Source organism: Agelaius phoeniceus, chromosome 6 (assembly GCF_051311805.1).
Source record: "Agelaius phoeniceus isolate bAgePho1 chromosome 6, bAgePho1.hap1, whole genome shotgun sequence".
Lineage (NCBI taxonomy): Eukaryota > Metazoa > Chordata > Aves > Passeriformes > Icteridae > Agelaius > Agelaius phoeniceus.
Genome location: NC_135270.1, coordinates 17,250,199 through 17,275,882, shown reverse-complemented (window position 1 = coordinate 17,275,882; position 25,684 = coordinate 17,250,199). Strand labels below are relative to the sequence as shown.

Here is a 25,684-nt window from a genome sequence, read left to right as displayed (position 1 = left end):
ATGTCTGATACCGAGGAAGTGTAAGTAGAGAGAAAGTTGTCTGTGTGTTTGTCTGCTCAGCTTGGCCCCACACAGCAGAGCCAGGGCTTCCCTGCACGGTGCTGCTCTGTGCTCAGCCTGAAGCCCCCCGAGGCTGTGGGGAAGGAACATCTTGACTTAGAGCATCCAAGACCCCTCCCTGTCCAACACAGGGCATCCCCCAAACACCTCCACCCAGCTCAGCCTGCCCTCTGGGGCTGTGGCACTGCACCTGGAGGAGGGGGACTAAAACCCACATGCAGGGGTTTCTGCCTTGGTTTAACAAATCCAGAGTAGAATGACCCAACCCAATGGGATCATTTGACATTTTGGCATCAGTAGTACAGAGGGGAGATGTAGGGCAGTCATGGGATCAGGGGAATCATGGACAGACCTGCAGACAACAGAATTTAAGCACCATTGAATTGGGTTGCTTCAGTGTATGGTTTAAAGCTTGACATCAGTACAGAGCAGGAGAAATACCTCGTTTCAATGTCCTTTTTTCCTCTCTCACAGGGAACAAGGAGAGGGTAAGTCTTAAATCTGCCTGTAATTGCTTCTGTGCAAGCCTGCAACATTTGCTGGCTGTGTCAGCTGGTATGGTTAGACAAATCTGAAGCTTCTTTTTTGTTCTTCTGTCTGTCTGGCTGTCACCAGCTTCTGGGGCTTTTACAGTACCTGTAGCACCCTGGCCGTGTCCGTGCTGCGGGCAGCCCGTGGCTCCAAATTGATGCCCTGGTGGGAGGGGACGCTGCTAGTTTTTGTAAGGGCACTGCCATCTGCTGGCAATTTATTTTGAAGCTTCTGTATGTGGAATATATTCTCGTTTTAGAACATAAATCCCCACAATGTTTATAAGCAACATACCTAGACACTTTTCTTATATTCAGAGGTCCTCTCTGCTACCTTTTCCCTTCTAATGCATGTCTAACCTTGAGTTTCCATTGCCCAAGGAAAAATCCAATACTTTATTATCTTCCCCTTTTTAGAGCTACTCTTTTTTATTCTCAAAGTCATTTAATCTGTTATTTGACTTGCTGGTTTGCAAGTAGCCTCTCAAAACCATCTTGCCTGGCATCCCTGTGAGCACAGAGGGCTCTGCCATGGGTAAGGTCCTACTGATGTTGTCAAGGCTGATGGTTGATTTGTCTGCTTTTTTCCCCCCCTCTCCCATTTCAATGCAGAGGAGTACGAAGAAGAAGGTAACAAAAAAAACCGGAACGTAATTTATCTTTCTTTGATTCTTGGTCCTGCTTTTCTCTTGTCTAAATTTCACCCTTCTCTTTGGTGCTTGCTGCTAAAGGCAATCTGAAACACTTGATCAGTAAACCAGTTGGAAAACAAAAAAACAATCAAGATCTTTGGGGCTGCCATGTGCAGAGCCTTCATGTTACAGTGAAACAGAGTATTTGTACGAGGGGATGGTGAGCAAGCTGGGGCTCATCTGTCCATAAACTTGGAGCTTTTCAGAGCAGGGACTGGTGCAGAGCCCCCATAACATATCATTGCTGAAATCCTACCATTCTCATTTTGGCAGTGTCCACAGATTGCATTTAAATTTTGAAATTGAAAAGGGGAGCAGGTTGTCCAGCTCCTGAGGGGCAGCTGACAGGGCACTGCTGAGGATGGAAAAGGCAAGGCAGAGAACCAACTGGCAAAGATGAAGTTTCTTACCATGCCTTTAGCTGGCAAAATGTGATTTGACAAGCTGTGAGAGACAGAGTGCTGATCTGGAAAGATGGAGCATGAAAAACCCTTCTCACCCAAGTTGTTTCACCTTTTGTAGGCAGCAGGGAGAAGATAATTTGGAGATGTATCACTGTCTTTGCTGGGCACTTTTGACACACTGGCTTCAGTTCAGGCAAGTGTAGATGCCAGTTGTCATCCTTCATTTTCCCAAGATGTCTGGAACAAGGGCCAAACTCTTGGAATCTCTCCCAGGATCTGCCCTTAGTGCCTAAAGCATCTTCTAAGGGGTCAAAACCCTTTACTGGAGGTGGAATATTTGCACATGGAGGGTATGAGACCAGCTCAGAGACAGAGAGTTGTCCCTGTAGAAATGTCCATTTTGGATTTACACACAGCAGACCTTTTTTTTTTTTTTTTGTCTTGGATTCCCCCAAGTTGCTGCAACAGGCAAATTCCCATCAGTGGTGGTGGGAACAGAGAACAGAGGTGAAGCCAAGGCCACGGTGAGACTAGTTTCTGCTATTGCTATAAGGTACATTAGCCTTAAGTAACTATTTCCCCTGGCATTGCTTCTGAAGTGACCAAGGGCTCAAGAAAAAGAAAATAGAGACACTAAATAGGTTGTAGAGCTGCCTTCAGTCATCATCTGTCTCTCTGGTCCTGCATGGAGTGGCAGAGCCAGGAAAGTTGAAGGCATTTTTCATGCTCCATCCTTTACGTCTTGTCAAATGCCAAAAGAGCAAGCGAAGGGTGTTGCTCCTACAGACAAGCCTTCCTTAAAGGAAAAGCATTTTTTCCTGTCTTCTTTCTTCCCTAACCATCTACTTTTTGTTTTCAAGAATTTAATGACTGATATGACATTAATAGGCAGGTGAATTTCTTTTTAATCTGCATGACTGGCTCTTCTGAGGTGTATCTTCTCTTTGCTCCATACTTTTGCTTGACCTTTGTGTCTCTTTCTGATGTCATCCATTACTTTTCCATATAACTTTTCTCCATCACTTTCTAACCACCTTTTTTCTCCAGGCCTTAGCTCACCCCAGCACCAGTTTCTAACAGTTTTCTGTTTTCATTTTCCTGCTTGCTGTTGCTTCTTGTTCCATGACACTTGCCACCTGAAGCTCAGGAAGAAGGTATGTGACATGGCTTCTGCTTTCTTTCTCTCTCAGTGCGGAGGGAGAATGTGTGTAAAGAAATCCAGATCAAATATTTCACACTCAGTGTCAGGACTCTGTCTTGAGCCACAGACATCAATGCAATAGTGGACATTGATGCTGTTTATTGAGCTGGTAGGAAATTTGGCCTGTTTTATTTAAAAAAAATTATTTTTATTTATTAAAAACAATCAAACTAAAGCATTTATATATATAAAAGAATTAAAATGCATTGATATATACATATAAGAATGTATATAATATACACACATAAATATATGTGTGTGTATATGCATATATGTGTATGGAAACAAGCATATATATATTTGTTTTATTACACCTTTTATACTGAACTGTTTGGCTTATTTTTGGCACAATGGTGTCAAAATGAGTATTTTAAAGGGAGGGAGACACCCTGCAAAGTTTATATTCATCTGGTAAAATTCAGGAATTAATTTATTTGAAATTTCAAAAAATTGATAAATCTTGGTGAAAAATGTTAACCATATGAGGAAAAAAAGTAAAGCAAAAGAAATGCAACCATTTTATTTTTGGTTAAAAATTCACCAGAAGTTGCATTTAGGGTATTTTAGCCAGCTCTAATAAAGAATAACATATTGGGTGCCTTTTTATGTGGTTTTCACTTGTGGTCATATTCCATATTTCAGTAACATTTATAACCCCATAATGTGCCCATAAAAATGTTATTTTTAATTCTCTCTCACCCTGTAATTCCATCATTGTGTACTCTTACCCATAATGGCCTGGGAGCTTGGCAAACCTCAGGAATGTTCCAATAGCATATTTCCTGTTTTAATTTTTCTCCTATTTCTTTTGCTGTATGATGTTTCCCACCCACAGAAGAGGCTCAGGAGGAAGGTAGGTGAAGCAGCATCTCAGCCCTGCTGGCTCCTGCACCAGCAGGATGATGTGCACCTCGGTTTTGCAAGGTGATAGAAGAAAGCAAGAGACAAGAGAAAGATGCTGGGACAAACTATCTGAAGGCTGAGGGATTTTCTTGTCCCCTGCACAAATTTCACTGAGGGTACCCCACATCGCTGAGTTATCTGTGCAGACACCTCTGCTCCAGTTCTGGGGAGGAAGCAGCACAGAAAATATGAATACCATCCCTTTATCCAGGACACAACATGCTCTGATTTTTTAGCCCTGGGTATTTGTGTGCCATGGAGTATCTGGGGTCTGGCTAGGAAGGTTTGTGTCAGGTGTCAACTGGTTTCTCCTACATAGCTTGGCAGATCATGATCAGATGGATTTTGAAGTAAAAATCCATCTGTGGTAAATATATGTGCTTAGCCTTATGTTATATAGTACATATGCTATACTGTCACATTATGTATAAAATATATCATATATATTATATGTTTATAAGCTATAATATATAATATGATATATAATATACATATTATACATAAAATAATTATAACCATGTAGATGCTGGTAAATAACCCCAGCTGGCTCCCCAAATTGGCAAGTTGGGACAGACAGGGTGGAAGAGGGGCTGGAACAGAAACTCACCCTTTGCACTCAAGAGGCTTGGGATGTGGTGCTCCAGGTGCAAGGAGCCAAAGGGTGTGTTGGTTCCATATTTGCAAAGCTTTATGCTATGGGCATATTTAAACAGGGGTAAACCTGTCTGTAGTGCCACAACAGACCCACTCTGAGCAGTTTGCAGAGTTTTTACAGCATCCAGGTCCAGATGGTTTTACATTTCTTGTATCTGTGTGTGCTCTGGTCACCTGTCTCCATTTCATCTCCTCCTCTGTTTCCTTATTTCATACATCCTGTGCTTTTTTTTTTTTCCCCAAACCCTCTGTTGCATTCACACACTCTTTAGTCTAACTGTTCTCGTTTTCCATCTCATTGCTTTTGCTTCCTGCCACATCCCACCTGACGAAGCTCCTCCAGCAGGTACGTGCCATCACCTCCCAAACTGCTCCCTGCTGTCTCCGTGGTGGTGGTGGTGGGGCCTCAAGGGTGGTGCAAGAGGAGCAGTACCAGTTACTTTGCCTTTTTGCCTCTGCTGTCTTTGCTTCCCACGTGTCCTCTGTGACGGGCTCTGCCGCTGGAACACCCAGGAATAATCTCAGTGCGGGGTCTGGCAGAGTCAGCTCAGTGCTAACCCGGCCTCTCTGCCACCCCTGCCCCATGCAAGGCTCACTATAAAGCCCATCTGAGCAAGGACAGGAGCTGTCCACTAAAACTGGAACCAGAGAGAAATTCCAGCATGTGGAGATTTCCCCCAGTCTGATATATTTTTGCTTCTTCCCTTCACATGAAGGGAAGCTGTCTCCCAGCCGCAGGTGCCTCAAATTCCTTTCCCCTCCTGGCCATTAGCAGGCTCTTTACTGGGATAAAACTTTTCCCCCTGAGCAGAATTTTCAGCCAATGAAAGGTTTTCAGCCTATTTCAGCTCATGTAATAATGTATTTCTCCCAATGTTCCTTTTCATCCTGTCCCGTGGCTGTTCACACCTAAAGAAGCTCAGGAGGAAGGTATGTGACATGACTCCTGAATTCTTGCCTTTAAGAGTAAGCTTTGGCTTAGCCAGCAAACCATAAGATGGCAAAAGGAAGCAGGAGTTACAAATAGGCATATTAATATAGATAAAACTTGCCACCATTTTGTTTTTTGTCCTGTCTGTTGTCACATTCTGTCTTGCCATTGAATGCGCTGTCAATGTACGTGGTAAATGTTGCACGAAATAAAAGCCTGAAAAGTGCTGGGAAATGTAAACCTCTTAAAAGGATGAATGTTGAAAAGTCTCTACTCTGAGATTGGTTGGGTCTCCTTGGCAGGCTTATTTTGGACCGTGTGGGGTAGATTTGGCCTGCAGACTGTATATAGAAATGCTCATGATTGGCTGATATTCTTACAATAGCCTTTCCACACATCTTTTTTTTTCAGCTTAAACCCTGTGGTATAAATGGTGATAAATTTGATGCTTTAGCTTTGCAAATGTTTAAAGATGGTATTCTTGTTCATATAATGGACTTTCTAGGCCACTGTTTCACGGCAGTACTTGCAGCTACCCAAAACCTGCTGGCCTCAGGTTGTAAATCCACTTGGGCAAGCATCAGGGTTATGAAACAGTGTGCTGCTCCTGGCTTTGGGCAGGACTGCAGAAATGGTTGTATAAGACAAATGTAATCTGATATGGCTGCTTAAATCAGCTTTATGTTTTTAATATCTCAGATCATTTGCACCTTCACTTCCAGTACTGCTTTTAGTATCCATACTCATTTTATTTCCTTGCAACGTATTCTTAGTCTTTCCCTCCCCCTCCATTTTGCCCAAGTGAGAAGTCGTTCTGATGCTCCTAACACTCTCATCTCCTTTGCATTTTGCTCTGTGACTCTTCCCACACGCTAAAGCTCATGAGGAAGGTGTATATGCCATGACTTGTGAATTCCTCTGTTTCTGTCTGGAGCAGTAACTCGCGCAGGAATTCTGGAGGTGGTTGAAGATGAGCCGATGCAAAAAATATCCTCTGCACGGTTGCTTTGCTCTCATAGGATACATGGTGGGATGAGTAATGACTACTAACTGCTGTTTGAAAACAATGCCTGAGGCACAGGCTGGGCACTGCTTATGTGTTCCCCAGCAGCACCTGATGTTTCTAACCAGGCTACTCAAATGGACACCAGTTGGTACAGGGATAGTGCTCCTCAAACCATTTCCTCCGTGCCACACACCAGGGTTAGAGGTGGGGCAGCTGTGTCCTGAGGCAATGCTGTGTCCCTCAGTTGGGTGCACCTCTTCCCCAGTCTCCCTGCCACTGCACAGAGACAGAGCTCCCTTTTGCAGCAGGGTATGGAGGTGTGGGGACACTGGCACTCAAAGTCATGAGCATTTCAAAAAGTGACACGGTGTCATACCTAGTTTTTACTGTTGGGGTAAGGATTGGATTGGGTGCCATCATTTTGGTTGGAGCATATTTGAGAAAAGATGTAGTGTGTGCTTTTTCCAGAACTATTGGGGTGTTTCTGGGTTAATGTGCATTATGCAAAAACGGGGGTGGCAGGGTTGTATTTTTACTTGATTTTGTAACCGGAATTAAGGTCCATATCTGGTAAGACAATCTCTGTGATTGGCAAAATAGAAGGTCATGCTTCTTAAAGCATCAGCCTGGCAGCCCAAACCCATTTACCTTTCAATTGCCCTTCTGCCTGCCCCTCTCTGCTTGCCCAGCCAGGCTTCCATGGGATATTTCATCCAGCAAGTTGGAGAGCAGTAACATGCTCATACTCACCCTCCCACACTGGTGTGCAGCCCTATGCACCAGTGGTGAAATCCTGGGCACTAAGAAAATCAATACCAGCTCCTCAGAGCCCATTGATTTCCACAGTGGCTGGGATTTCTATGCACATGAATAAGAGCAGGTTGTCTATACCCTTTTTGCACATTCAAACTTATGGGTAATGGACTTAATTAAAATACAAGTCATGTTTTTGTCTGCCAAAGGCTACAGTGGCATTTGATTTATAACATTATGAATATATATGTTAGGCATCTGCATTTTTATATTCAAATAACCCTTCCTCTCCACAATTCTAATTGACATTCACATGTGGCCTCTATTTCTCACTTAATCTTATTAATGGTTTTTATCCCTTTAACCCTGCCTCCACCACCTTGGCAAAGGAAAGTGTAAGGGTTTTTAATTATCCTCTGTTTCTTGCTCTAATTCTCTTATCTCTCTTTGCATCTCCTTCCCTGCTACTTCCCTTTTAAAGAAGTCCCTGAACCAGGTATGTGACTTCTGAATTCCTCTGCGTCAATCTGAAGGGTTATTGTGTGCTGGAAATTCAATTCCACTTGGCAGTTTCACAATTGGGTCATGTGCTGAATTGGGACAAAATGGAAACTTTTCAACCAACCAAAAAAAAAAAAGAAGATCACTTTGTTGACAGCTTTTGAAAATTATGGTTTTTATTTAGTTAAAACATTTTGTTCCAAATTTTTCCCCTTTCTTCTTTATGGAAGATTTCCAGATTTTGAAATAAAAATTCTATTTTAGATGCTTCTGAAGCATTGCCTTTATGGATAATGTGGGGTATATATAGTGTAATGCAAGAACAAATCTGGAATAAGAAGTTGCCACAAGGCAAAAAGTGGAAAAGTTTTGTTCCAGAGATGTTAATATCTCTGCAGCCTTTATGGCTGTGAAATGTTTCTATTTTTTTTTAAACTAAAATCTCAGCTATGTGTGTTCTGAAATATTGAAATTTAATTGGAACTCTGATTTATGTTGGAAAATTTTAACAGTAACTCTAGTATTATACTCAGGAATTCAAAGGTGGAAGTAAACATAAAAATCAAATATTAACGATAAACTGTAACTTGCAGCTTCCTCACACCTTTGACCAGTCATAATTTCCTCATCACTCTGTGATGCATAATAATGAGGATAAAGCTAACTGCTGCATGAGAAATGTAGTAACATTTTTGCAGACAAACATCTCAAAGTATGAGCTGTAATAACAGGTGCTTACCGGACTTGGAGCATCCTCACAGTGCGTATGGGAATGTTATAATGGTCGTTACCTGGGAAAACAGAAACTGAACTTGCAGTGTCCTCTAAACAGTCTGTGGAAATTATTCTGTGCCATTTGGAGTAGCTTTATTAAAGTAGTCACATCTCAGCAGCCTCCCAGCCCAGCTATTTCCCTCTGCTGTCCACAGAGGGAGACCAGCCTCTTAGTTCAGAGCAGACTGGTCGTCTTGCCAAGGCTGGGTTGAGGCGAAAGCTGATTGATTTTTACATTACTTAATACTTCAACATTCATCTCTTCACTGCTTCTCATGTCTCTCCTGTTCTCATCGCTTCTTGTTTCACATCCTTCTTTCTCTTTTTAATCATATTCATTTTTGTCTCTTAATCTGCACCTAAGGTTTTTCTGACTTTGATTTGCACGAGCTAAATAAAGGTCATTGCCTTAATCAGAGCTGCTCTGCCTGCCTCTGTACCTCTCTTCCATGATATTTATTGAACTGCTACTCACTACTTGAGAGCTGGTTCTCTAGCATTGACAAATGTGTATGAGCTTGAAATTTGTGCCAAACACAAGGTATTAACATAATATGATAAAAAATAAAGCCATAACCACAGCCTCCCCATACTTTCTTTTCCCTCTGTAACATAAAGCACAATAAAACCAAAAGACAATGTAAATATAACAAGCTTAACAAAAAACTTTTATGCCAGAAGGAGACTGTCCTAGCTTTTCATGTAATTGCATGATTATTAGTTTCTCTGTTATTAATGCTGTCTTTGCCTACCACATCTTCTATGTCACAGCTTTTGCCTGCGCAAGTCACAGTTGTTGCTGTTGTGGAATTCTTGCTGTAATTCTTTCATTTTTCCTTCTTGACTCCTTCCACCTAACCAAGCTCATGTTTGTGACAACTAAATTCCTATGTATTAATCTGAAGCATTTCTGTACATAGGAATTTGAAGATGTTGAAGAATACCAGAATAATGAAGAATCAATCCGTTCTTGAAACTCCCTAAAACTTATTTTCCCTATAGGAAAGTATAAATATTGTTTGTAACTGAAGGATCACCATCTAAGAAGTTTAGAACAAGCTTTTTTAGTGTTGCTGAAAACTTTCAGGGCTGTGATTCCCTCATAGCCCCTGAGCTATGGGGGTACCTGAGCTGCAGAAACCCAAGCCGCTTACACTTGCGGAGAGTGGATTGCAGCAGGATTCTGGCACACAAACTCAAGCAGTTCTAGTCCTTTGCAGCAAAGACAAGCTCTGTGCAGACACAAACATTGCCAGTTCTGCAGAGCTAAGCCTGGAATCTGCTAGCAGAGATTCTTAGATGGTGGAACTTCAGATGCAGGCATAGGGATACATCCAAAGCAGAACCTCCTTCAGTAACTCACATCCTCGTGCCAGCTTTGGTAGCTAAAAAGGCAGCTGAAACCTAGGTAACACTAAATGCCTGTAAATCTCTCTTCTTGGGTATGTTTTCTTTCAAATTTAAGGATCACCAGTGTTACTACACTTGCCCATGGTTTATAAATTCACATGGTTTCAACTGTTGCAAATCATCAACATTCAAATTCCCTTTATCTTTTATTTCTATGGCATCTCCTTCTTATCTACTTCATACCCCACTGTAATTACACTACTTTTCCTCTCTTATTAACAGTCTATCCCTATAACTTGGTCTGCAAATTATACTTCTCCAACCCAGTCTTACCAAAGTTTGAGGTGGTCCCTTCCTGCATAACTTATTTCTAATTATTTTATCTTCCTTTCCTGTGTTTTTCCCCTGACACATCCTACTAAATGAAGCCCCCCCTCCAGGTATGTGATTTAACTTCTAAACTCCCTGGTGGCTGTCTGCTGGGATGGTGTGTGTGAGAACTGAATACAAGGTGACAGGGGATAACAACTGATCAGTTAAGGACAGATTATAACTTGCATGCCTTTGGGGTAGTTCGATTTTAGTTTAATATTTTTTCTCAGTAAAGTGTAATCAGCAGTAAGGAGGAGGAAACCTACTCATTGCATGAAAATTTCACTAGAAACTGGGGGAACACACATATGCTATTGTGAAAGGGTAGCTCAGCAAAAAGTCTCCTTGTGGAATGCATTAAATTCTGCCCTGTGATATGAGAATGAATATTTCTTCCTATAGGGGAGGGTTTATTTAAAATCTCAGGGCAGAATTTGACCCATTGACTGTACATGGGGAATATAAACACTGTGAGAGTTTGTGGTTTTTTAATGCCTGTTTTGCAAAATATTTTGTGTGGGGTGTGGGTGTGTGTGTGTGGGTGTGTGTGGCTGAAAAGCAAAACCTGCTCTGCAAATTCACATTGCTGATCTATTCCTGCTTTGCCAAAACCCAGAAGAATGATATGTAGACCTGCACAGACTTCTAATGAACATTTTCTTCCTATGAAGTAATCCATTTGTAATTTTACATTGCAAATGGATTTGAAGAGCAGCAGTACATTTATATAAACATCAATGTTGTCTTCAAGGAAGAAAATGGCCTAAGCCATAGATCTAGAAGGGAACTGAGCTTCTTTGGAAGTTAGCTGAACGTTGATGATGAGTTATAGCAGGTATTTCAGCAGGTTTCTGAACCACACTGTGTTTATTTCAAATGGCTGAAATACTGCTGTAGTAAAGGATGGGTCCAAGAGTGCTTTGAGAGTGCTGGCTATGTTCATGTGCATATTTCCAATCAAGGTAAACCTTGGTACACCGTGCTGTCAGGTTGTACTTTATGCCATATGATGATAAGTGTTTTTTAAGCACTGCACTATTATCATAAATCTGCCTCTTTTACCTTTCCTATTCTGTGACTTCTCTTTATGTGTTATTTCAAATGCAAATATTTTACCTGTTTACCTCTTAACTTCATTCTTGGCTCCCCTTTTTCTCTCTGCCCCTTCTCCCCATTGGCTCAGAAGCTCTTTTGGTGTGTGAAATAACAGATTTCTTGTTCTCATTCTCTTGTTGTCTATCGCAACTTGTTCCATGACACTTCACACCTGAAGTTCATGAGCCAGGTATGTGACACGACTTCTGGTTTACTCCGCCTAGGTGCAACACCAAAGTGTGTATGTGTGTGAGAGAGGGAGAGGACAGGAGTCCTGGGCTGGTAGAAGAGAAGAAAACAAGAGAAACAAACATTAACCACAGTTATCATTTGCAGCTGTCTCCTCCTTTAACCTCTGTGCTTACTGCTGCTTTAACATTACAGCATTTTCAAGTCCTGACATTCTCTCCAGTTTTATGCCTGCACTAGTTCACTAATTCCTTTATTTTTTTTTCCCCTGGTCTCTTTTTCAGGATTCCAAGAGCTTTAAATAACTGTTCTGTTTTCTTTTTTTCTATTTCCTGTCATTCCATCACTGCTTGCACCACAACAACAGCAGAGGAAGCTCATGAGGAAGGTATGTGTTGTGCCTACAGACCCTCATCCTTTTTCTCTTTCAGTGCTGGGGAAACAGTGTCAAAAACACTGGCATTGTTCAAGAGAAAAGAGAGTATGGGAGGGAAATGTTCTCTCTAGATGGATTTCAATGAACATGGAGAAAGGGACGCTTGTTAGCCAAGTCAAATCACCAAAAAGGTGTTTTTTCTTCTTTTTCCATCTCTGGAGAGTCCAAGGTTCCCAGGATAACAGGGAGGGAGTGGGGACAGTGCTCTTAGAACAGTGCTGGTTGTGGATTGACTGCTGTGCTTCTTCTCTTTTTCTTTTGTCCTCCAACCTACAGCCAATGAAGAAGGCGAATACAATGATGGTAGCTCAGTGTTGTCTTAGGACAACAAAGTCATCTTTCTAACATCTCACTCTCTTTTATGTGTCTGGTTTTGTTCCTCACTTTATTTTAAATTCAGGAACTGGGCCAAAACATCTCTGCTGCAAAGAATCGCTCACTGTGCATATCCAATCACCCTTGGGGAGTCATTAGTGTGTTGAGAAGGCTCTACATCCTCATTACGATAGTAGATGGTGAAAATCAAGCTCCAGAAGCTTGCTCTGGACTTGTCTTTTAGCCAGAATCTGTTGTGTCCTAGCTTTTATAAGCAAAATGTCTCTATCTCCAAAAAATCAGGAAAGAATCTCTTAAATCATAGTGGCATATTTGAAAATGGAGCTGAGCCCTGCACAGACATGCATCCCTCACACAGCCTTAGGTGGTCAAGGCCTCCAGGCCTGAATGTACAGAAATGTAAACTTCTGCTCAGCCATGCACTTACACTTGTGTTAAACATCTATGAACATTAAACATCTATTCAGATGGGGGAGCTAAATATAGCCTGGCTGTAATACTTGGGTGCTGGAGCACAGAGGTAGGACAAGACTCATGTGAAAGGACCAAACCTAAATGTGTGCAGGGCCAGTGTTGCTCTTGTGGAAGATAACTTAGCCTCTCCCTGGCCAGTTTAAGCATATAGAAAGTTCTCATGGAGTTTTAGAGGTTGTTGAAGTAGCTGGGTTCTTCCTGACTGCCCCAGCCCCTAGAACACCCAGGCAGCTGCTTCAAAAGACAAAGCCCAAGGTCACTTGAAAACACCCTGCATTTTCTGTGTTTCCTTGTTTTGTTTGATTTTGCTTTTGTAGATTTTTTGTGGTTGTTGTTGTTCTTTTGTTTTAATTTTCTTGCTCACTTTTCAGGCTTCTTTTTTAATTTAGGGAAGTACCCTGAGGACCTTCCTGAGCCCCTCTCTTTCTTTTTCTCATTCTTTTATTTTATTTTTAATGGCATATTGATTTCCTTTTTTTCCCAAGGACACAGTGTGAGTTAGATATGTTGCTTCTGAGAAGGGGGATTAAGGGAGGGTGTTTAGGGATTTCTGAGCAAAATAAAGGCAGTTCAGATGGATTCCCAGAGAAGGAGAGCACCGTGTGAATATCTAAAGACTGGGCAGGAGCAAGCAGGGTGGTGCTGTTTTGGGGGGACATCCTCTCCCTGCACGAAGCCTTTCGGAAACCAGAAACTCAAAGGCTCTCTAATCACCAGGGCAGTGAATTTGGATTTGCAGTGTCTCTTGCCTTCTTTTGGCAGGGTTCTATGTGGGGATTTTGTCTCAGCCCCATGGCTCACAGTCAGAATGACCGGAATGTCAGTCAAAATCCACCACAGGAACAGGAATTTGCTGTGGCAATTCCTGCTTGTCAACAAATTTTGGCCCAGTTCCTTGACTCGGTGTCTTGAAAGAAGGGGCATTTCAAAATAAATCCCATCCTTGGACTGCTTTTGGTTCATACAGTATGGACAAAGGCTGGGTCATGCATTGCAGAGGATAGATTTTTTTACTGTTTAATTTTTAATAAAATACCTCTTTTTCTGGTTTTCTGGAGGTACCTTTAAGAATTCTAACTACAATTTCTTATTTCAAGAACTAACCTTATTTTTTCATTTTTACAATTGTTTGTTGGAGTGCTGATTTGGTGGGAGCTGAAACCAAATTCACACAGTTATTGACAGACAGGTGTCGATCCTGGCAACCACGATCAACAAACAAAACCAGTTATTTCCTGTCTACTCCTTTTTCCCCCTCCTCTCTTTGAAGTGTTACTAACTGGCAGCTTTAAGCCAAACAGGAATGTCTATGAAAATCATCTGGGTATGTCATGAAGGAAGGGAATCCTGTGTAAATAACATACCCGATAGACTGGTTAATTATAATTACATTTCCTCTCTCCAGGTAAAAGGCAATTTAGCTAACGTGTTAAAAAGCTTACTGGCTATTTGAAAAGCAAAACAAATAAAAAAAAATAAGTGGAGGAATACACAAGCACGCTGTTGGCTAATGGTATTTTTCTTCAGGAGTGATTTGGGACTTCCTTTATAGTGGAGCAGTCTAAAGCACATTTGTAATTACATGCTGTTTATTTTCTTAGCATTGCTTTGGCATCTGGAGGCCTCAACTGAGATATGTTTTGGCAGGCAGTGTTCTTGCAGTAAATGAGAAAAGTCTACCCCCTAAAATGGCATTAATGAAATTTGTATGGGAAAGAGTGAAAAAAAGGAAATGTTGGTTTCTGATTTCTTTTACACATCTCTCACATCTTTTTTCTTGATTATCTCAATAACCCATTTCCAACCACTCTCTCAATTTCTTCTTATCCAACACCCTTACAACTGATTGCCTCAATAAATTTTTTGCAGTGTAAATTTTTTGCTATTTTCCCCTCTTATAATATTTCATTTTCTTTTTCTTATTTTTTTTTTCTATTTGCTATTCCAAATTTCCACTATCAGTCCCCAAACTGCTGGGTAAAAATAAGCATTTAAAAAAATTTAATATCTTTCTGAATTATGATATTGATAACAGGGCTCATGCACCTGCTACTGAAGTGGTTATTTTTACTTTTACTTTACAATTTTATTTTTTTTTTTACCAGATTCAGTAGGCTGTGAGCTTTTTTACCTCAGTTCCTCCCACTGAGCCAACACAGGGAGAGTCTTGTACTGCAGAATCCGTCAGCATCCCTGAAAGTTCAAATGTAGTGTGTGGTTATGAAAGTCAACCTGGGTCTCGGAGAGAATGGGCCAGAATAAACACATAGGTTTAATTTATTTCTGTTTGTGAGAGTAACAGCACTGAACTTGCTGGCATTGCACTGGAGTTAACAATGAAAGTTTCAAAAGAATAGCAGGGAGGGGAGTTGACCACAAGCACAAATGTTAAGGGATTAACTCATAAGACCAGCACATGTCTGAGAGCCAGGGAAAGGTCACTTGTTGCAGGGCAACAATTCTCACTGCCAGAGGGCCCAGGCTGGCAGTCTCTGTGATGGTTTGGCCTGCCTATCAGGGCATTATCCCTCTCCTGGAGATGGAAAGAGCATTCCCATTAATGCCCATGGGAATTTTGCATGTACCTCAGCTTGCTAAGAGAGGATGGCCTTTCCAAGCTGGGTTTGAGGAGTGCCACACAGTGCAGAGGAATAAGGATCACGCCCATGGCACCAAGGTATCTCAGTGACATGTGTCCTAAGATGTCTTGGAAGCCAGTGGACCTTAAGAAAATGTGTGTCATAAAGGTTTTCCCCTCCTGGCCTCCACGTGAGGCATTTGAACAAAACTGGTGAAGCCTGGTTATCACTGAGATATGGTATTGTGAATTCGAGTTAACTTTAACAAAAAAAGTGCTGATTGAAAAAGGCATAATTTTCTTCTACCCTCCAGCCCAGCTGGCCTCCTTAGAGCTTTGGTCAGGATGGTTTGAGAAAAATAATTTTGCATTTACGTAAAACCACTGCTTTCCAGATGCTATGTTTGGGACTTTTATACAGTCTCTTGATTCTTTTCTGCCAAATTCTGTTTCGAGGGTAAAAACAGATTCACTCCTAGCAAAAGGGGTGTGTGAGTGTGTGTATTTGTTTTGGAAGCGCTTGAGATTTAACCAGTTTCTCTGTATGTTTCCCCTAAGATTAAATTTCCTTTCCCTCCTTTTACTTTAGCAGCTGGCGTGATCTCTGTTGTTGTTTTAACTTTCTTCCTCTTTTTTCCCCTTCCTGTTTTGCTACATCCTTCCAAATACAGAGGAGAAGCCCAGAATAAAGTAAGTATGGTTTCAAAACCCTGGGATCATTTTCCTGATCTAGCAGAAGCCCTTAGATTCTCTCTTAGGCAAATGGCCACCAGAAGCCTTTATCCAACTCTGGCTCACAGAACATCCATCTGTTCCTGCATGCCTTTCCAGGATGTCTGCTTCCTTCAGAGGATGCCTTAGCAGCAGTTACTGGCCTGGGCTTTATGACCTGCTCCTGGTAGAGTCAGAGGATTCATGGACTGTCTGAGATGCAGAGGGCTCACAATACACCAAAATACAGGCAGCTCCACAGTAAATCCTCTGTGAGAGGCCATGGCTGGGAAACTGCGCTCTCCATCCAGGATCTCTGATAATGGGAAGGGTGGCAAATGTTGGGCTAAGCTGAGTTGAGCTTCACTAAGGTTCCCCATGGACCTTCTGGCTCTGGGCCCTAGCACCTTCCCCTCCCACTCTGCCAGCTGCCCAGGATGGAGTGTACAGCCCTGCACAGGCAGACTCACAGACCAACATCTTCCCATGGGATAGGGAATGACCACAGGCTTTGGGAATAAAGAGAGATTTTAGGGATAACTCCCTGCTCTGTATGACCTTCCAGGAAGGACTGTGGTCTTTAGGACTTTTCTGGAGCACTTTTCCACTGATGTGCTCTTTCACCCCTCTCTATCTCCACCAACATTCCTCCTTGTCAGCATGGTTCCTGGGGGCAGGGCAGGACAGGCTATTTAAAAAGCTGCATATTCTTTAAGATGAAAATCCTTTATTTTTCTTTTCTTTTTGTTTTGTTTTTGACTCTCTGCAGACTAACTGCTCCTAAAATACCAGAGGGTGAGAAAGTAGATTTTGATGTAAGTATTCCTGAGACTGGCTGTTTGTCCTTTGTCCCTGGTAATAGACATGAGTGCAAACCCACATAACTCCTGTACTGGATATTACTGAGGGGTAAAGGCAAAGACAAAAGTATGGTTGATTTGCCATTTGATTTCAGCAAAAGGCTACTCTCTGCTCCCTGAAATTGTCTGAATGCATTCACTGATAATGTGACTAAGCTAAAGTCTTAAGTATTTCTTTTTTTGGTTATCTCCTTGCATCTTTGAAGCCATTATAGGAGGAGAAAGTAAGTGTTTTAGGGATCTCAGATCCTCCGTCTCACTGTTGCAAATGGCTTGAAAGTTGCAGGCCCTCATCTGTTGCTGAGAAACACTAGCTAAAATTTCAATAATAAGTAGAGATCCAAACAGTTTCCTAGAAAGTTGCTAGAAAAATGAAGAAATTCTGGTGTTGAAAACTTCCACAGAAATATTTGCTTTGCCCAAAATGCAGGAATATTTTCTAGGTATGATTTGTATTGCAAAGCCAAGAGGAGGCACCTGAGTATATGCAAAGATAGGTGTGTAAGCAAAGCCAAGGATAAAATATGGTGGAGGGAAATGGGAGATTTGGATCCTTTACACTTCTGGACTCCTGATTGTTGCATGAATGAGTGTCTGATTGCACCTACAGCCATATAAATTAATCCATAGATTTCCATGGAAATCTACAGACAATTTCTGCTTTTGTTTCTCTGTATATTGCAGGGTGCTGGGAATGTCCAGGACATAATACTAGAGCAATATGGACTTAATGAGTTTTCCTGCCTTTTTAGGACATCCAAAAGAAAAGGCAGAACAAAGACCTGATTGAACTGCAAGCCTTGATTGACAGCCACTTTGAAGCCAGAAGAAAGGAAGAGGAAGAGCTGGTTGCCCTCAAGGAGAGAATTGTGAGTCCTTGTACTGCATTTCCCTGTACTAGACTGAGAGATCATCTGTAGATGAGAAGCTGAAACTGCTTTGACAGAAAGCTGTGCTGTCATGTACAGTGACTGCTCAAGTCATCATCAAATGGCCTCTCCCCTCATCTGTCCCCTCTCTTAGCCCCTTGTTTTGTATCTGAGAATTGTACAAGAGACCCTTCTGCATGCTCTAGAAAGAGAGAAGGTGGCTCACTCAATGAAGGAAAGCTCTTGGTAGTGGGGTGTAGCAGTGGAGGTGGGTAAAGCCAAGGTGGTGATGCACTGCCACTGCTCCCTGCAGGAGAAGCGCAGAGCTGAGAGAGCAGAGCAGCAGAGAATCCGGGCTGAGAAGGAGAAGGAGCGTCAGGCAAGGCTCGCGGTAAGTGTCTCTGCTTCCCTGTCCTTGTCCCTGCATCCAAGTGGGGAGATCTCCAGAGACAAAAAACTACAGGTTCTGCCTGCCTCAGTCCAGAGGTGAAATGACCACTCTCTAAAGCAAGGGCAGAAAACAGGAGCTGCTAATTCTCATCAATGAACTCCTCTGATCACGTTCCCCGCACTGACACTGGCTGCTGGGGAAGCTGGGAGTCTGCCCTGGATTAACTTGTTTTGTGTGTTGACTCCACAGGAGGAAAAGGCACGCAGAGAGGAGGAAGATGCCAAGAGAAAAGCTGAGGATGACCTGAAGAAGAAGAAGGCTCTGTCCTCCATGGGTGCAACATACAGCAGTTATCTGGCTAAGGTAAAAATCATGGATTGATGAAAGAAATATGAAAACATTAAACCATTAAGTTGACTGGGAATAGTCTTCATTAGAAGTTGAGAAAATGGTCCAATGTTGAAATTGTTTCATTCAGGCTTAATTTCTGAATGCTGACATTAATTGATGTTCTGAAAATAGGCTGACCAGAAGAGAGGAAAGAAGCAAACAGCTAGAGAGACGAAGAAGAAGGTCCTGGCTGAGAGGCGCAAGCCCCTGAACATTGACCACCTTAATGAAGACAAGCTGAGGTAACATATTTATCCTAATTTATGGAATGATACTGATATTTGGGTTTATGTCCTGGAGTCTTCTCTGGTGATAAAATGAGGTAGAGGAAGGGACCTTCCTTGAAATTCATCATGGGACACACTTAAGTTGTGCCCTTGCTTAACCTGGAGAATAGAGGAGAAATGGGAACGTAGGGAAGTGTTGAAATGGTTTGGTAGCCCTCTAGCTCTGTTAGCCTCTCCTGCTAATTAGGATTAGTTGCTTACAGGACTAGCTCTGGGATTAGCTGAACAAGCCTGCAGACTGGTATCTGTAGCAGTCCCGGGGTGAGTTAATGCTGCTAAGGTATGAACAGGATCTCCATGAGGGCTGGAGGTTTGGAAGCTAAGTGCTCTGGTGCAGGGCTGTCATCAGATGATAGTCTGGACTGCACATGTTGGAGCTTACACATGACTGAAAGATGAAGGTGGCTCACCTCAGCCCTGACACAGATGAGATTGCATAATGGCAACTGCTCTGCTTATCTGGGTGACCTTCAGAGTCCTCCCTCCTTCTTGTCTGATTCCACTGCAGTCTTATCTTTCATTAAGAGTTAGGGGGAAAATTAGAGGAATTATGTTAATGTGTGATGCATACAAGACTGCAAGTCTAAAAGATTTGAAGGTGAGAAAAATGTGACCTTGAAAAAGATGAGTAGCTTTAAGAGAACAGAGAGGGTTTACAGGAAGATGTGTGAATGGGATTAAATAAAATTCATTATTAATGATGTGAAAACAATGGAAAATATTTGATGTCATGTGTTTCTTCTGTCTTCCCACATAAACACACAGGGACAAAGCTAAGGAGCTGTGGGACTGGCTATATCAGCTGGAGACTGAAAAGTATGACTTTACAGAGCAGATCAAGAGGAAAAAATATGAGGTGAGTTGAGAGGCTATTTTGCTAATGGCGCTGGGTCCAAAATGTAAAAATCTCTCTGATTCATCTGGCAAAAGTCATGTTGTGATATCATTTGGGTCTCCAATGACCCTTTGCAATATTTATGCAGCAAAATGCTTGGAACTGCATTCCCCTAACATACATACTTGAGCGGACTTTCACATTTTAGGCTAAAATTGAATAGGTCACTTTTAAGGTTTTCAGTGCCCCATGGAAAGGCAATCCCAATGGAAAATGGACACCTTGCCCTCTCCTGAAACATTGTTCATTCTTGTTTATCTATAGGTAACTGTGGCCTGAAAATTCAGTAACTCTCAGTTCACACACCTCCATTGCAAAGTAATATTTTTAGATCCATCTTTGATTTCAAACTTGAACGTTGTAAGTTTTATTCCATTCCAGACAGATTACCTGTGGCCTGGGCTCTCTGGAGTCACTGAAAACTGTCTCCAGACAGAAGCATCTGACTGAAGTGCCATATGGTAACAGAAAGTGGATATGTTTCCTTCACACGGTCACTGGATAGGGCGGCACTCACCCGCATTGGGTTTCAGTGGCTGAGAAATCCTACTGGATGTCTCTCTGTCTCGCTCTCCTTTTAACTCCCAATCACACAGACACATGCTGACAGGCAGTGAGCAACACCAATGTAACTATCTCAATCTCTCTTAGATTTTAACAATGCGTTGCAGGCTGCAGGAGCTTTCCAAGTTGTAAGTACAATGAACTTGCCTGTGTCACAGCAGCAGCAAAGGCTAGCAAATGCATGAGCCTGCCGCATGGTCAGAGCCAGGCGCCAGACGGGAGCTCTGGCACTTGGCTCCAAGTGCAGAGAGAAAAGAGAAAAATGGGTCTTGTGTCTCTCCATTCACTTCCTTTTTCTCTCCCTTTCCATTCTTTGAAAAGATGTAAAGTGGTAATTTAGGAAAAGAGTCAAGAGTCCAACAGGGATTTGGTTAAAGAACTAAGCACGCACTCTATTGAGAACACCTTAAAATAATTCCCTATCCAAAATCAGGTATTGCATGCATGGGAGTATCACCCTGATGCACCTAGGGTACAAGCAGAAACAGGGGTACACATGTAATAGCTTGGACTACAGAGTATAGAGAATTCTATGGGGTTTGGAAAGCTTCTCCACCTTGTGGCACATGGTTATCTAGATCCAGAACACTGCAGAGGGCTAGCTTAATGATTACCAGCCAAGTGGGTGTGGAAAAACAGGAAATAAGGCAGTGCCAGGGGAGGGGTACATGCTATGGTAATGAGACCTCTGCATAAACAAAGAGGTGGGTACCTGCTGATGAAAGGCAAGGAGACAAAGTACAAAGAATGAGCAAAGGAAAAAAGGAAAATGCACAGCTAGATGTGGAAGAATAAAGGGAGGATGACAGTAGGAAAAAAATGAGGAGAAAGGTAAGTGAAAATTGGAGAGAATGAAGGAGACACAAGCAAGGATGCAAGGGAGAGAAAAAGGAAGGAAGTGGGACACAGAAGTAGAGCCATTCTTTAGCTCCAGTGTCTGTTGCTCTTTGGTGCTTCATTGGAGAGTGAGTGTCATAGTCACGATCATAAGGTTATGACTGAAGGTAAGTATTAAGTGCTTGGGTCAAACTGAAGACAACTGGTTCTCCTCAACACTTGGGGAAGATACTTGGTTGGAAAATAGCAATTTAAACTGCTGTGACAAATACTAAAACTTCCACAAGTAAGTACAAAAGCAAGTGATCTGTCGATCTTTCCTTGCTTGTGTTGTCCTGTTTCCGGTAATATTTCAGTCTCTTATGTTTTTTCTGTTTGCCATGGAAAGACGTGAGCCAGGAATACCAGTTCTTGAGACAACCGGAATGTATGACTTTTGTTTTTCTTTTTTTTTGCACGCTGGGAATGTCAAGTGCGACTTTAAATATTCAAGATTTGGGTCAAAGTTCTTAGACTGGCAGAGCCAGTGCAGAATTTTGAATTGCACCAAAAGCAAAGCATACCTCATGGCAAGGGCATTTCTTCAGTCCAGGAAAACTGAGTTGAACACTGCCTCAGTTACAAATAAGAAGATGAAGGGGCAAAAGTCTCTATCATTTCCTAGTGTTTTGTAGGCTTTTCCAGTACATGAGTCCCAGGATTTCAGTAATGAGTCCAGGCCTACAGACCAAACTGAGTTACTAAGTCAGGCTATAATGTGTTTATCCTGTGCAAGGTAGGTGTTTCCTCTCCTGTGCATCAGGTCATCTTCTCTTATTAAATGAGTGGCTGGGAAAGTGGTGAATGCTGCAAGCTCCTCACCTCCTGCTCTGCCAGCCAGCAAAAGGTATTCCAGCAGAATGTGATACCCATCTTCCATTCCTGATGTCCCCATCCAAAGACCACTGAAGATCTTTGGGTTTACACAAACACCTGATGTATAGGACTAAGGGAAGAGTGAGAAGGTGACATTGAAACATGAAGGTGATGGTGCCATCTGAGAGCTTTCCAGTTGGCCAAGGTGACATTCATTCCAGTTCACCTGCCTGCAGTTTGACATGTGAGTTCATAGGAGATTAATTTCAATATGTAGAAACACTTCTAGTAAGGGTTATAAAATTCTAGCTCTTCTGTCCCTTGACATGTGAAGGTGGTTGCAGATTTATTGCTAAGACGTAACGTTTCTGTCCTTCAACCATGGGTGAACTTTTATTTCCAAGAAAGTACTAATTCCTCCTACAGGCGCCTGTTTTGAGCACTTCAGCAGGTAAAATGCTCCTCTCCTTGAGGGAACAAGGTTTCTTTGTCTCTAAAAACCCTGGTCATGTATGTTGTTTGCAGATTGTCACCCTCAGAAACCGGATCGATCAGGCCCAGAAGCAGTAAGTATTTATATCCCCTTCCTAGCTCCTGGCTGGGGATATCTACTCAGTGTTCAAATGTGTCACTTCAGCCTCAACACTGCCATTTTCTTGTTGCAATGAAATGGGGCTAGAGATGGAAGGGCTACTCCCATCCTGCCTCACATTAAGAAAATGAAGGGGCAGCTGAAGTGAATGTAACACCTAACAAGAACAAATCATGTTTCTTCACACCATACCTTCAAAAATTTCCTCTGCTTATTGTTGGGTTTTTCAAACACCTGACTGAGGTGCTTTGAATACTTGAGGGAATACAGCCCTTGTTTATGAAGGATAAACAAGTGGTTGCTAAGATTACGAAGAATGGTGTGTAACAAGACTAACGTAATGGGATTACTGTTGTGAGTTCTTTTCACTCATCATCTCTCTCCCACTTTCCTTCACCACAAGACTATTTCATTACTTTGAGTCTAATATCTTTATTCTAGGCATTTTTAATGGATTTATGAGATACCAGGGGTAGACACAGCTTGAGGGTTAGAGCATGCAGAAAACTAACACTCATAGAGAAGTAACTGCAGGGCAGAAAGGGAGGAGAGCTCTCCAGTGGTGGGTTTGCTATTCTCTGTGCATCTGTTTCTTTCTACCTAAGTCATGCCAGGAATGAAGCAGTGGTCTTTGGTGATATCTTTGGGATGACAGGAGTGACCAGTTACTGCCTTCCCACTTCCCCAAGACACCCTGGCTTATCAAATGAATGTAACACTGTGGGTTTGATTGTAATCCCAAACATAAGGCTTGACCTTCCCATGGTATTTTCTGTACAAAGCTGTAGGCTGATAAACCTCAGCAGAATGTGCAGCTGCAGAAGGATGCCAGGATTTATCTGGGTGTTTCTGCTCTTGTAGGGTGCTACCACCCCACCCATAACAGGCCACTGCCTGCTTGTTGCCCCCAAAGACATGGTACTCTCCCAGGACATCATTTGAAAAGGTTGCACTGGGATGCCCAGAGCTAATGAGATTTCTGTGTGCTTAAATTTCTATCCATGCTAGACACTATCATTCCAAAGCAATGCCTGCCAGTGGGTTATACAAGGATCAAATAAGTATCTCGCTTCAGACTTTATTAAATCTCCTTAAGCACACTCTAAAGGTTAGGTGTAACATCAAACATCACAGGTGCTTGTGGACATTAAAGGACTCTGTCTTTGTTTGAGGAGCTATGCAGTTCCTACACTGGGTTTTGAACCTTCAGAAAGGCTGGCAAAAGGGACATGAAGCTTAATTTAAGATAAGCAGAAAGTTCATACACTCTTTTATGTAAGCCATAAATTTTTTCAAATATACTAAGCCTGTCTTGGTCAAAGGTAAAGTATCCACTCTGTGTCTGTCTCTGTCGCTGTGCTACATCCTTCTGTAAATATGGCTGGTGCTCTTGAACCAATCCATGGGGCAGCACAAGAAAAGTCTCCCCAGGTGTGATGTCCCCATGTTTCTCTTCTCCCTGGAGGAACCAGTGGTTCTGAAGAAAGACTTCTGTTGGCAGCAAGGCCCCACCACCTTGTGCTTGGTCCCCAACCCCACACTGCATGTGCTCTGGTTCAAGAAGCAGCCTCATCGTTGTGTGTGTGAGTTGGAAGGGTTTGGGGGTGTGCTGAGCCCCACAAACCAAGATGCTGCTCATGGGAACTAGTGCAGAATCTAACTCCACTAACTTCCTGCCTAGCCCCATTCTGAGTTCAGGCTTCTCAGGCAGAAGGTAAGTGGCTTGCATGTAGGATTGCCCTTCTGTGTGCAAGAACCCTTGGAGAGAGTTTGCCTCAGGTGCTTTAGTGGGGGTGTAGCTGGACTGTTCCCACACACCATGAACAAGACAGGGATACTGACATGACAGCAGGCCTAAAAAGTTGTTTGTACTCTTTTGGAGGGGTCTGTCTCTCACAATATAAATAGCCACTGACTTTGTTAGAGCAAAGCACTTAGTTGTATTTAAATTAGTTTCAGCTTTTTGCCTCCACTACTGAATGGAGCATCTGGGGAATTCCATCAGAGCTCTTTCATACGAAGCAAATTTTTCTAGATAGAGCTCTAAACCCTAAAATCCAGAGCATAGCAGATTTGTATTCAGAAAATATCAAGTCTGTGCCTGCATAGACCTGTTGCTTAGTTTGGAGACCACCTAGATTTCTACCCTGATAATCCAGGAGTCTGGAAGGGTCCATCTCTTTCAGGCATACACATCCTACCTTTCACACTAAGAACCTCAGGAGGAATAGTTTTCCACAATATCAACAATATTTTTCTCAGGATGTGGTCAATGGCAGGTGTGCCCAGCATGTGAGAAGTGAAAGCAGCTAAAACCCAATCTAAGAGTCAGAAATGCAAAGTGACCATAGAGCCCCACTGCTTCCATCATGCTGACATGTTTTTCTTTCCTTTTGCATTGTAGCAGCAAGAAGGCAGGAGCCAAGGGCAAGGTTGGTGGGCGCTGGAAGTAAAGAACCAGGCAGGATGGCCTTTAATGGTGTGCTGAACCCCTGCTGGTCTCCTCTTTCCTCCTTCTCTGATCACTTGTGTTCTCATGCCTTAATGATAACAAAAATCACATCAGCCTGGATTGGCTATTGCTGCTGCTTTTCTTCCTGGAGGGGTCTGGTGGCTTCCTCAGGCAAGGGGAAGCAGGTTCCCTGTGGAACTGGGATGACTCCTTGCTGGCATCTTCAATTCCTGCTGAGCATGTCCCTTATCCTCCTGATACCAGCCCTATGCTGTCCTGTAGATCGCTATGTACAAAACTCTGGATTTTGTAAATAAAGCACAACCAGTACCTACTCCAATAACAGACCTCTGGAATGGTGTGTTGTATTTTATTTAACATCTTCCCATTTTCCAAGGATTTGGGAGTTGGTCCAAAGCCTTATTTAATATCATTTGATCTGTCTCTGCAAGGGGGAACAGGCTCAGTGTCATGAGCAAAGACTCAGGACTGGGGGCCTGTTTTAAGCCATTGTACAGGCAGGTACCAAGAGCTGACTGTTCTCAGGGAGTTCATAATCTGGCTGCCAAATGTAGTTGAAATTGACTTCAAAGTTTGAGTGATGAAGTGAATCAAAGAATAGGGAATAAAGGAACAAATCTAGAGAAGTGGTAGGTTTTAGCACATAGTTTTATTAAATGCAATAACAAGTGCAATAGAGAATGATTCATTCAAATATTACATTAAAATATTTATTGAGGCT

The 25,684-nt window shown here is 42.4% G+C and overlaps 1 protein-coding gene across 1 annotated transcript; it reads left to right on the top strand.

Moving 5' to 3' along the window:
* TNNT3 (troponin T3, fast skeletal type) lies at nt 1-25,261 on the top strand. The gene is made up of 12 exons (XM_077180545.1): nt 1-20; nt 535-548; nt 1,203-1,220; nt 15,911-15,929; nt 16,720-16,765; nt 17,563-17,679; nt 17,993-18,070; nt 18,320-18,433; nt 18,593-18,702; nt 19,513-19,603; nt 22,424-22,464; nt 24,895-25,261. Exons 1-12 carry the CDS (start codon nt 1-3, stop codon nt 24,941-24,943), a joined length of 717 nt encoding a protein of 238 aa, XP_077036660.1. The 3' UTR covers nt 24,944-25,261.
* The last annotated feature ends 423 nt before the right edge of the window (nt 25,262-25,684 follow it).